General features: G+C 40.2%; 1 protein-coding gene and 1 non-coding gene across 2 annotated transcripts; both read left to right on the top strand.

The window, feature by feature from the left end:
* The first annotated feature begins 215 nt into the window (after positions 1 to 215).
* TRNAS-AGA lies at positions 216 to 297 on the top strand. Its single transcript has one exon. It is a non-coding gene; the product is annotated as a tRNA-Ser (tRNA).
* A 161-nt stretch (positions 298 to 458) lies between these two features.
* C2H8orf37 (chromosome 2 C8orf37 homolog) lies at positions 459 to 11,947 on the top strand. Its single transcript, XM_015619927.3, has 6 exons — positions 459 to 595; positions 2,402 to 2,501; positions 4,891 to 4,961; positions 5,465 to 5,530; positions 6,311 to 6,406; positions 8,317 to 11,947. The coding sequence occupies exons 1-6, from the start codon at positions 495 to 497 to the stop codon at positions 8,474 to 8,476; spliced, it is 594 nt and encodes a 197-aa protein (XP_015475413.1). The 5' UTR covers positions 459 to 494; the 3' UTR covers positions 8,477 to 11,947.
* Positions 11,948 to 12,404: the final 457 nt, after the last annotated feature.

Raw genomic sequence — 12,404 nt, 5'->3', positions numbered from 1 at the left:
CAGGCTTGTCCCGTGGGATTTAGCAAAGCCTAACCGTTTGGTTTTGCTCTAAACAGACCAATATCCAGCCCAGGGAACTGTATGACAGACGCATTAAGTCTAACCTCTATTTTAAACCTTTCACTGCTCCCGGTGAGGAGACGAACCGAAGTGCCAGACCATGCCTTCTCTCGGGTAGTCAGTGATGTTGAGGTAGGAAGGCCTATTCAGCATGCGTAGTCGTGGCCGAGTGGTTAAGGCGATGGACTAGAAATCCATTGGGGTCTCCCCGCGCAGGTTCGAATCCTGCCGACTACGGCCACCGCCGTGTGGCTTTACGTTTTCTTTTTTTCTTCCCTTCCCCGTAGTTCACTGCCGAATCCCGGGAGCGGCGCGGAGGGGGCGCGGCTGCGGCCCGAGCCCCGCAGGAGCCCCACACCGCCCCCGACCCGGCCGGGAGGGGCGGGCAGAGCCCGCCCCTGCCGGCGCCGCCTTGGCAACCGCGGGGCGGCAAGATGGCGGACGAGCTGGATCGGCTGCTGGACGAGGTGGAGAGGCGGCTGTGGCACCGGCCCGGCGGCGGCGAGGAGCAGCCCGCGGCGGCCAAGGAGGGCAGGTTAGCGGTCCCGCCGCGGTCCCGCCGCCCTCACAGCTCTCCCCGCCGAGCCAGGCGCCGCCTGGGTGGCGCGCAGCCCGTCCCTGCCTGCCCCGTGCGGCCAGACCTCTCGGGAACCCAAAATCCGCGGGTTCAGGAGCCGGAACCGGGCCGACAGTCGGCGAGTGTCACCTGCAGCCCGTCTTTCTTAAAGACCCAAATGGTGTGCCAGCGAGTTTAGTTACTTCAGACAGCCTTTGTCTCCTGCGTCTGCCGCAGCCTTGGATTAAATATGGCGTTAAAAGCTGCACTAATTTGCCTCTCAGTTAGGGTTGGGGATTACTTGGCTCTATAGCTGACCTCATGATAGCCCTCAGTATCTAATTGGCCTCAAATATCTATAAATCTCGCAATTTAGAGCAGGACGAACTTTAGCAATGGCATTATCAAAGTTTTTGTTCTCTTGATAATTCAGTCATTTCACTGAAATCACAGGATATTCTGAGTTGGAAAGGGACCCAAAAGGATCATCGCAATCCAAATCCTGGCCCTGCCCAGGACACCCCAAGAGTCACCCCATGTGCTTGAGAGCATTGTCAAAGCACTTCTTGAGCTCTGTCGGGCTTAGTGCTGTGACTGCTTCCCTGGGGAGCCTGTTCCAGTGCCCAGCCTCCCTCTGGGTGAAGAACCTTTTCCCGATATCCAACCTAAACCTCCCCTGACACAGCTTCATGCTGTTCCCTCAGGTCTGTTTTTTCTGTTCATAATTTTTCGTTCATACTTTATTAACCGTATGCACTACGGTAAGCACTTAACTTACATGCTGCGCTTTGAGGTATCTGCCTCAAATTCCACAATTTTCAAAATGGTGACTTTGCAAGTTTGATGCTGACAAGTTCATTCCTGCCAAGCATTCGGTGTCTGACATCTCACCCTGCCCTCAGGCTTCCATCCCAGATATCAGGTTTCCATCCTGGCCCTGGGGTTTACATCCCAGTCCTCACAGGCATCTCAGACTCCCTTTGGAAGGTCTGTGGACCAGGGAGGCTTGGCCAGATATCTCCATGGGTGGGCTGATAAGCGCTTACCCTACACACATTTCAGAGTCTCAGGAAAGGATCTTGAAGAATCCAATGTCTAATGCAAGATCAGAAAGACCACTACCTTTGACCACATTACCAGACTTCCACATTGTTTGCATAACGGTTAGATGAGCACTTAACTTTATTTGGTATAATTACAATCTTGAAAGAAAAATTACAGAGTTTTCTTCTTTTTCAGGAGTAGATTTGTTTTTGATTAGTTAATGCAGCAGTACTAGAGGCCTCTCTTTCTTTGACAAAGAGCTAGCAAACATCAGACTTGAGTGTTACTTGAGCAAAAGCAAAGTGCAGGTGATATTTCTAAATGCATCCAGTTCAGCAGGAATTCTCTTCAGGACCCCTGCAGTTATGTAGCTTGAGTGGAGACCTTCCTCTGACCTTTGACTGATATTCCTGCTGCTGAAGCTAAATGTGAAAAATCAGGGTTGTCCAATGAATTTCTCAGTAAGTGTAGCAGGGGTTATACTATCATAGTTTTATTCATGGAGTAGTTGTAAATAAAAGAAGCAAGCAAAAACAAAATTTATGATGGGACAACTCAACAGAGACTTAAAGGTGTTATCCTACAGTTTACATCTGTTCAGTCATCATTTGGATGGCCTACCTGAGATATTACAAAAATATTAGGGGAAAAAGGCTGTAACTATTTCTATTTTTTAACTCACAGTAAAAAAAGTTTTGTAGTCTTGCTACAAAAATGAAGGCTGATATATTTATTTTTCAGATCAGCTAAAGTGTCAGTGAGTGCTGACAGCAGCGAAGAAGATCTAGACGACATTATTGATGAAATCTGTAATGACAGCAGCTTTACCAAAACACCTGTGGTGAGTAGGGGTTTGGAGAAATTCAGAACAAGTCAGGTTCAGCAGCGGAAGTAAAAGCACCATAAGCTAAAACTTTTAAAGCAAAACATGAATGAAAACAAGCTGTAGAATAAACTTGGAAAATAAAGCAGAAAGGAAAATGCAGTAATGCTGTAGTGAGGAACAGGAGAGATATAAAGAGATGTTCTTACTGGGGCAATAACAGGCAATTAAAGGAAATGCAAGCTCCAAATAGAGCATAGTGTCAATGCTCAGAATCACAGAATGGTTGCAGTTGGAAGAGGGAACTCTGAAGATCATCTGGTCCAACCACCTGCTTAACCAGGACTGCCTAGAGCCACTTGCCCAGGACTGTGGCCAAATGGCTTTCAGTTATCCCTGAGGATGTAGACTGCAGCCTCTCTAAGTGGCTTGCTCCAGTGTTTGACCACCCTCACAAGTCATAAAAAATTTTTGTATGTTTGAATGGAAATTCTTGTACTTTAGTTTGCACCCATTGCCTCTCCTGTCAGTGTTCCCTGCTGAGAAAAGTCTGGCTACATCTTCTTTATTTTTTTCTGACATACCTTCATAAGGTTCTCCTGACCATTGTTTTCTCCAGGCTAAACAATTCCAACTCTCTTAGCTTATACTTGGATGTCAGATGGTCTGAATCCTTAATGACCTTCATGGCCCTTTCGTGAGCCCACTCCATTATGTCCATGCCTCTTTTTTACTTGACACAGTGTTCCAGACATGTCTGTAAGGTTGTATCTGGAGTAATGAGACCTGTTCTGGTCTCTCAAATATAAGAGAGAGATGGAGCTACTGGAGAACCTCCAGCAAAAGTCCATGGAAATGGTTAAGAGACTGAAATGCCTGTCACGTGAGGAGCAGCTGAGAGAGCCGAGACTGTTCAGTCTGGAGAAGAGAAGGCTCTTGACGGGGGATCTTATCAATGTGTGTAAATAGTTATGGGTGTAGTAAAGAACCAGAATCTCCTCCATAGGGCCCAGTGACAGGACAAGAGGCAATGGGCATACACTGAAACCCACAAAATAACATCTGTACACAAGAAAACACTTTTCTTACTGTGAGGGTGGTCAAATACAGGGACAGTCTTCAGAGAGAGGTTGTGGAGTCTCGGTCTGTGGAGATTTTCAGAATGCATCTGGACACAGTCTTTGGCAAGCTGCTGAAACTGACCCTGTTTTGGGCAGGGGAAGGTCTCTTCCAGCTGGAATGATTCTTTGATTCTGTCATCAGTGCTGAGCAGAGGAGGAATCAGCTCCCTGGACATGCTGGCAACATCCCTCCTTATGTGTCCCAAGGTACTGTTGGCCCTCTGTGCTGCAAGGGCACATTGCTGGCTCATGGTCAACTTGTTATCGACTGAATTACCCTCAGCCTTCTCTGCAACGCTGCTTTCTGGCTGGTCAGTCCACATAGTGTTCTGTGCAAAGGGATTATTTCTCCCCTGGAGCAGGGGTTTGCATTTCACCTTAGCTGAACTTGAAGAGATTCTTCTCACCCCATTTCTGGAAGTCATTTGAGGTCCCTGTTAATGGGAGCTCAGTCATCTGATACACCAACCACTGCTTCCTGTTTTGTATCCTCTGCAAATGTCCTCTCATTTCACTGCAGGAGATGGGAATGAAGCCAGAATTTTGCATTCTCAAAACAGTTACACTGATGGAAGGCATTGAAAATAGATATTCATATTCGTTTGGGTATCAACAGTAGAAAATGGTGTTTTACCATTTATACTTCACAACCTCCTGCTGATTCCCTTATTTTCATGAGTGACATTGTTTTTGTTTTGTTTGATTTTTTACAGTGGCTAAATCTGAACCAACAAAAATACTTCTATACATCTGAGGGAGAAAGAATTATGCCAGTAAATTTGTATAATTTTATCATTTTATATCCCTAGAACTTCCTATTTAGCATCTAGAGTTCTCATATTCTAGAATTCAAATAAATTCATCTATGTGCAGCAAATAAGAAACCTTTCAAAGACTCTATCTTTTTGAATAATAGAAGTTCTTGATGGATTTTAATGAAACAGAAGCTGAAAAACATCGAAGGAGAGGGTTCCAAATTATAACTGGTTTTAAACGCAAAATTATTAAAAGGAGGGCATAAAATACTAAGTTTTGATTGTAAAGTCTAAGTGATCATGTGGTGTGGAATTCCTTCAGCCAGAGCTGGAAATTCAGTGTGGGAAGAGAAGCCTTGTTCCTTGCTTGCCTGTTACTTCAGAGCCTCACAAACTTGAACAAGAAAATTCCCAAAGTCTTAGTCCCCTTCTTCTGTGACTGATATTTTCTGGCTTCTGATTATTAAGTAAAACAGAATATTGTGACTTTGCTGTAATGCTGCATTTTGTTCTTTGGTTGTTTTTAAACAGAAATTGAAGTCTAATTCTGCAAGTCTCACACCTGAAAGAAACAGTGTTGTTGTACAGGCACATGGGAAAAAGTAGGTGAAAAATGTTCAGGCTTGTTGGACATTGCTTGATTTTTACTTCTTATCAGTCTAATACTACTGCTGCTGTTTAATCTGTGTTGACATTTCTTAAGAAAGACACTGAGAAAAACTTTTTAAAGAAAAACAAAGATAAGCAGATAATTTCAAAGACAGGCTAATGTGTTTTCATGTGGTCAAAATAATTTATTATAACTTTATTAATTATTTGAGCTATTGAACAACATCTTCCTTTGTCTTATGGACAAACATTTGTCAGATGTTACAACATGTAGATCCTTGTATATTTGGCATAGAGAGTGATTTTCGTAGGTTTTCTTTGAACACTTTGAAAATGGAAATTTTAAAATTCTGTAGTTTACAAGTATTTGGATGCTTGGCCTATATTTAAAAAATATTTTTCATAAATACCATGCTGTTAAACTAGGATAAATGTTGTACTGCTTTGTCCAATATGTTTTGCTATAATTTAGTATTTTTTTAATGAATCCACATAGATGCTGTCCAGTGTACCTGGGTGGAAGCTTTTCACCATCTGGGATAGGAACAAATATTTCAAAAAGGTAGGAAACCTGAAAAAATATGTGCTACTTGCTTTATCATTTTTTTTACTCACAGCTGTGTTTCTGTGGTGGTACAAAATTCTGAGCTGGGCAGGACAGCTTAACAATCATCTAAAGAAGTGGCTGCCTGTAACTGCAGTTGAAATCAGCTGATCCCTTTCAGTCCTCTGTTGTTGATCCCTTTAGCTTTTGTTTGTTTGAAGTATAGAAAGATGCTTGCAAATGAGACATGAAACCAAAAATCAGTAACAAGTAGTTAAGGAAATTGCTGCTGTATTATTATTTTTCCCTGCCTCTCTTCATCTTTCTATGTGATGTCAAGTATGTGACTTAAATCAGTGGGCTGGTTGAAATCATGCCAGAACCTGAACTGAAAATGGTCAGAGTGCTTTGTAATTGCAGCTGAATTTAGCAGAAAAGGTACTTTGATGATTTATCCACAATGTCCTATAGAATATTAATGCATTTCCATGTGGCATTTTTGTAGTAAGTAATTGTGTACTCAATACACGGTGCCATACCAGTAAGGAATACTAAAGAGAATATGTCAAGTGAATATCAGTTTATTTTATGTGTTCAGTGAGGATAGGAACCTGTAAAAATAATACATGAACTTATAATTAAATCACATACCATAACTGTGAACAGGCCAGAGATGTAAAAGCATTTAGATTAGGTGATGTTTCTTTTAGTATTTCTGAGTGAGTGCTATACTTTGACCCATATATGATGGATGAATATTTTATCAGTCAGCTTCTCTGATTGTTCTTCTTTGTCCAGAACGTGTGATCAGCTACGTTGTACTGCTTGTGACTTCCGTGTGTCACTTTTCAATGACTACATCTGGGATCAGTCCTGTGATTATCTCTTTTTCAGGTGTGTCTGGGGTGGGTATTAGTGTTGTGCTACTGTGCTTTGGGACTCAATAAGAATAGGAGAGATGAAAAGCCCTTAGCACTGTCGTGTCACCTAAAAAAAAGCATGCATGCAACCTGTTTGGGATCAGGTGGGACAGTCTGTGGGGAGGGGGAAGCAACATCACCCAGAATCTGTTTTCATCCATTTCTATCTCTTCTCCCATGACTCTCCCTCTGCTTTTAAAAATAATTCAAGTTTAATGGATCAAAAGGCCAGCTTATTGCTGAAATAAGCAGGTAATCCATGTGATGGGTTGGACTCTGCCAACCAGTGCAGGGCATCTATAATTTCAACATTGTGACTGCAGACAATTCAGCATGTGCTTTGCACCTCACTTTCAGTCAAACAGCCTATGATGGTTTCAAGCCACATGTTCTTTTTTCCACTATTAGGTGTGCTGTCATGTTCAGTGAAAACCAAATAGCTTTATTTCTTAACAGATTTCTTTCTTGGAGCAAGGTTTGTTTAAATGGAGAGGTGGGATTTTTGTTTTTTGCTTATATTGTGATGTTTTTAATTCTTTAAATAGTTTTTGAAGATTTAAAAGTAAGGAGTTCATATTTCCAGGTTTTCTAAAGCTAATGCCAAGACTTAGTGAAAGGTAGTGTAGTATTCATAATAGACATCAAATTTGGATTCCTCTTATTTTAGTATAGTCTCTGTGTGTGCCCTTTAACTGATGAAAGAGGTGGATGTGTTCAGAGTATGTGCTTGGACAGTAATGTAACAGTCAGAAAAGAACATTATGGACATACTGGTTCCTTTTCCATTCTTTTTCCTGTGTTACATTTTTATTCCTGTATTTTTCTTCCAGTCTCAAAATTCGTATTTCTTATTATTTTTCCCATTATTTAAAGTGGCTTTAAAGTCCTAAGATTAGTTTGGTAGTGGAAAAGGTTTAAGCAAAGTGGGATTCTTTTATTTACCCAAAGTCAAAATTATTTTGCTTCTCAGATCTTGAAATTAATAAATGAAAGAAAAAAAAAAAACATATGAGCGGCATAAGTATCAGATACTTGTAACATTGATTACAATTTGTAATCTTTAGCAAGATATTTAGCTGTTTATTTTGACAAGCATGAATTTTAGAAAGCAAACTTTAAGGTTAAACATTTTCCTTCCATCAATAGGTGTCTGATCTCTTTGTCTAAAAATCCTTCTCTTAATACTTGTTTTGGGTTTTTTTTTATTTAATTGGGCTTGTTAATGTTGTTTTTGAGCAATTCAGTATACAGTGGCTAGGAGGAGGTCATGAGAGCAGAGACAGGAAAAATGCTATATTTTCTCTTTTTTTTTAATTACTTGTTTTTGTCATAGCATGCTGATTTTTCATTTGTTATGGTTAATGGCTGCACAGGAATTATTTCTGGTTTGATGTACAATCTACCCTCTTATGGCCATTTCATTTCAGTCACTTTAACAATCACCTTGAGTAGTAGTTACTGATGACAAGTTTAATTCTGTAATTGTATCCATAATGCATAGCAATTTTTACAGTAGATTTGGTAAGATAAATACATTTTTGGGATATTTTTTAACACAGGAATTAGCTCTGCTTTGTTTTCTTCCCAATTCTTTCTCTGGAGGCTGACTGGAAGTCTCTAAAAACCTAACAGATAACACTGTTTACAAAAACATCAGTCTGTAGTTGATCTGAGAACACAGAAACTATACACTGAGACTGCTCTTGGGAAAAGATTGTGTTCAAAACAGAATTCAAATATATCCCTAAATTCATCCATGACAATGTTACTCAGAATTGTCCTTAAAATATTTTCTGATTTGAAATGGTCTAATGAATATTTTTTCTTTAAAAAAAAAACTAAACAACCCAGAAGGATCCTAAGATGAATTCACTTCTTTGGCAGGAATAACATGCCTGAGCTCAGTAAACTAAGAGCAAAGATGATAAAGAAGAAAGGAGCACGTGCATATGCTTGTCAGTGCAGCTGGAGATCCATTGATGAATTAACTGACCTCCAAACAGAGCAGCAGCTTCGGTGGGTTTGTGGTAAACATGGAGAATGAAGTCTTCTTGTGTGGGATACCTACTTGTGTGTAAATAGCTCTTAAAATCAATTAGTTTCCTACCCAGTTTTCCGAGAACAGATGGAAAATTGAATACTGAGATCTAGAAATAGATTAAAACACCAGTTTTCAACCTGAAAACTTTTTTTTTTTTTTTCCCTTTTATTTAACTGTCTGCAAGTAGTGTGGACAGTTGGATTATTTGGAGAAATGGCCAACTTTGAGGCTTTTTGGAAGCTAAATGCAATTAAAGTTCACACTCAGCAGTGCTAAAGAAAAGAAGAAATAACAGACTTGGGCATGGGCAAAGCACCTTGAGACTGTTCCTCCTGTAATAAGAGCCTTGTTTCCCATGCCTGCAGAATTTTGGACTCAAAATGGTGGGTTGGGAAACAACCGTGACACAGTGGCATATGAATTTCTGCACAGAAGTTAATCCTGCTGTGGTGGTTTTACACTGATTGATATTTGGTGAAGAAGGAAGAAACCACCCACAGAAATCTGCTTTGTTCATAGTTGCTAATGAGCAAATGGTTTTTATCTCTTAAAAAATTACTATTGGATCAGCTCTCATCTTAAAGGTTTCACCACACCCTTTACTTTTAAGTTTACTACCAAAATTTTACTTCCTTTTACCCAAAAGCAGCCAAAACTCCAGGTGTTTAAAATTTTCTTCCAGTTCCTACTGCTTTCTTCAGAGCACTTTCTGCTGACTAAGGATTTCTACCACAATGAATTTCTTTAAATTCTCTTCAGCCCTCACTGCACAAGAGATGAACAAGTTATTGTGCAATTATTAAATAATGCAATTTTAAAGAGATTCTGAAGAGTATATTACTCTTTTGTTAATATTTTCAAGGGAAAAAGCTCAGGCTTTTAAGTGTGAGAAAATATATATATTCTCACTCATGTTCAAAATTATTTTTTTTTCAGTTTCACTTAGCTTTCACTTCAGCTTCTCTTCAAAAAAATTCACATTCAGAAAGTGTAACTGTCCTGTTTCCACACACTTCCTTCCCTCAGTAACATTTTATTGTCTTGCTTACAGTCAGTGTCACTACAGTTTATTAGCTTTTTCTTTTCATTATGTATAAATAACATAGAAGATAGATTTGAGATTTATGCAGGGGTATAGGGAGGAAAGAATAACCAGTCCTGTCATTTACCACACTGAAAAGTGTCACAATATGGGAACTCTGTCAGTGTTTTTGCTGTGCAGTATGTGTATCTGTACAAATAAATTCAGTATTACTTACTTTGGGCAATTCTAGCTATACAGAGCCATTTCCCTTTCTCTGAAGTTTTGCTCATTGTTCTAATCTGTACATTTGTTCCGTTTCTGAGATTTTCCAAAACAATTGTGCACTCTTAAAGAGGTGATTCCTGTGTCTGTCGCCCTCTGAAAGAGCAGATCTCAGTAGTGATCAGAGGCATCACGCGCTCTGCACCCTGCTTACCTTGTCCTTCTGTGAGTGCTTCTTTCAGAACCTGCAGAGACCCAGCAGTGTGCCTGGGAAGTCTGGCAGTGCTTCTTCAGTGCTCCAGGCTGCAGCCTCCAGTGCCCATGCAGCCTGGCTGTAGAGTCAGAGGTGAGTTGGCTTTGGAGAGGTACTACTTGGCACCATGGTATAGACATATTTAGGGTCATCTATTGTTTCTAGTGAATTTAGTATTTCAGGCTGAAGTTTCAACTGCTAGAGCCCAAAACTGCAGGTTCAGGACCAGAGACCAGTTGACTAATGCTACTAGAAGATCTGTGCTTGCCTTTCTGTCCTTTGTGAAGATGTAGCCCTGGTCTGGGCTGTACCCAGACCAGTAGTGGCTGCTCCTTGGTGTTCTTCAGGTGTCAAGTGACTTTCATGCCTTGAGAGCTTCAATGCTCAGAATAAGAGAAGAACTCAGCAGTTGGTAACAAGCTCTGGGGAAGAAGAAATCGCTTTCCATTCTTCTTGAAGAATACATTTCAAAAAGTGCTGAGTTGGCCTGGCTTTTCTGTTCCAAGGCTATTTGGAACTCATGACCAAGTAGTTCCACAGGGTGTCTTTTGGCTAGAATGGTACTGCAACTTGTGCTGCAGTGTAGAAACAAGCTGGGCTTGCAGCCTGTGAGCAGGAAATGGGGAAAATCCTAATTTCCATTTCAGTTCATGAGACTGAGTCTTATGTGACTTGGAAAGAGACCGTGTCTCCTGTACCCTGAACATTCCCCTGAAATAATCATGTTTATTCAAGGGTAGTTAACTTGTTCCTGGCCTTGGTCAGAGTGCTGGGATATTACAGCATTTTGTCCAAGGGAAATGGTAAACAGGTACAGAAATAGTGTTTCTGGTACAGGTTTTCAGAATTTATCATATTTCTAGATTTGAGAATATTTGCTATGACGTAAGATACAATTATTTTGTTGGAAGAAGAAGCAGTATTAAGAGTGGATTTCCTTTCCTTTGCTTTCTTCAGTTACATGTCACAAACCACTCCCAAGTCCTTGGATTAAAAGGAATGTAAAGAAAGATAAAACTAGAGCTTGAATGTTCATTTGATGAAGCTATTGTCAGATTGTACAAGGTTTTCAAGATATAGCCCAGACCCCAAGTGACATTTCTGTGTCAGTTACATTAGATAGCAGGGATTATGTAGAGAATTCTGTTTAATATGTAAAAATTTCTTTTTTAAGAATGCAATTCAGCTGTTGTCAAATGGAGTATTGGAGTGTTGCTAAGTATAAACATGACCACTGTTTTCCTCCAATTTTTTTGCTTTGGAATAGTAATACCAGTTCCATTTGTGAAATGGGCAAGGTGAAAATTAAAGACTTTTAGTTTGATTACTGATATACTTGAAAATTTTCTAGCCTGTCCCATTAATCTGCAGCAGATCCATCAAAGAAACAAAAGCAATGAAGGATGACAAAATTCCATCAATTTTTTATATGCTGCTCTGACTTACCTTTCACTTGTTTTACCTGCAAATTATGGAAGGTGAAAATAGTTCAGAAGAGTCATTATTAAGAATCGACCTGCCATTAAAGTTAACTTAGAGAAGCATCATAACATTACATATTGCAAGCTCTGCTCTGAGAAAAAAAAAAAAAAAATTTTAAATACCTATTTTGGTTTTGTACTGAAGATATTCTGCAAATGCTGCCACTTGCTGAAAGACTGCCACTTCTCTTGTTTCCTGACATGTGAGTCTTTGGGTCATGTAACCAGCACATGTGGTAGTCACACAATATAAGAAGTGCTATGCTTGGAGCTGCCTATGCAAATTTTTCTTCCTGCCAGGCTCTTTTTTCAGAAGACCTGGTGTTCTGTCTGTGGTCTGACACCTGATAACTGCAGGCAGGTGGAGTAAAGAAACATCAGGTGCTGATCGTTTGTGAGGGCCACATCTGCTGCCTAGGGTTTGGCATGTATGCTTTGAGAAATTTTTTCAAATGTCAGCACTTAATGAAACAAAAAGTTGGAACAAATCTGAATTGTGTGTTGTGTGAATTCTATTGTACTGTTCCTATCCAAGAGAAGCCTTATAAAAATGTTGTTTTCTGTCAGAAGGGTTATGACATGTCCTTAGTTCAAAAGCACTTATAAGAAGCAATAAGTAGTGTTGTGTGTTTTCTCACATCAGTGGGGATGCAGCAAATAGAGGAGAATTAAATATGCTTTAACATTCTTTACCAGCTAACATGCTAGAGCACATGAGGACAGCACATGAAATTATTGAGAGCTCATAAAGTTGGATTCATTTGCCTCATTTCCTGGATGTTTACCGAGGATAAAAGGTGGAGGCAGGTGCTGTGCAGTGTGGCATGTAGCTAAACAACTTGCAGAGTGGGATGCTGATTGCCTGGTGTATCAGTTAAGCATTTGCTGTGGCCCACGTGCCCTGTAGAAAAACTGTAGAAAAATGTTCTTAGTATGAGGGAGGAGTAGCTT

The sequence above is a fragment of the Parus major genome, chromosome 2 (assembly GCF_001522545.3).
Source record: "Parus major isolate Abel chromosome 2, Parus_major1.1, whole genome shotgun sequence".
Lineage (NCBI taxonomy): Eukaryota > Metazoa > Chordata > Aves > Passeriformes > Paridae > Parus > Parus major.
Note: the sequence above shows the minus strand (reverse complement) of the source record. Positions and strands in the feature narration are given on the sequence as shown.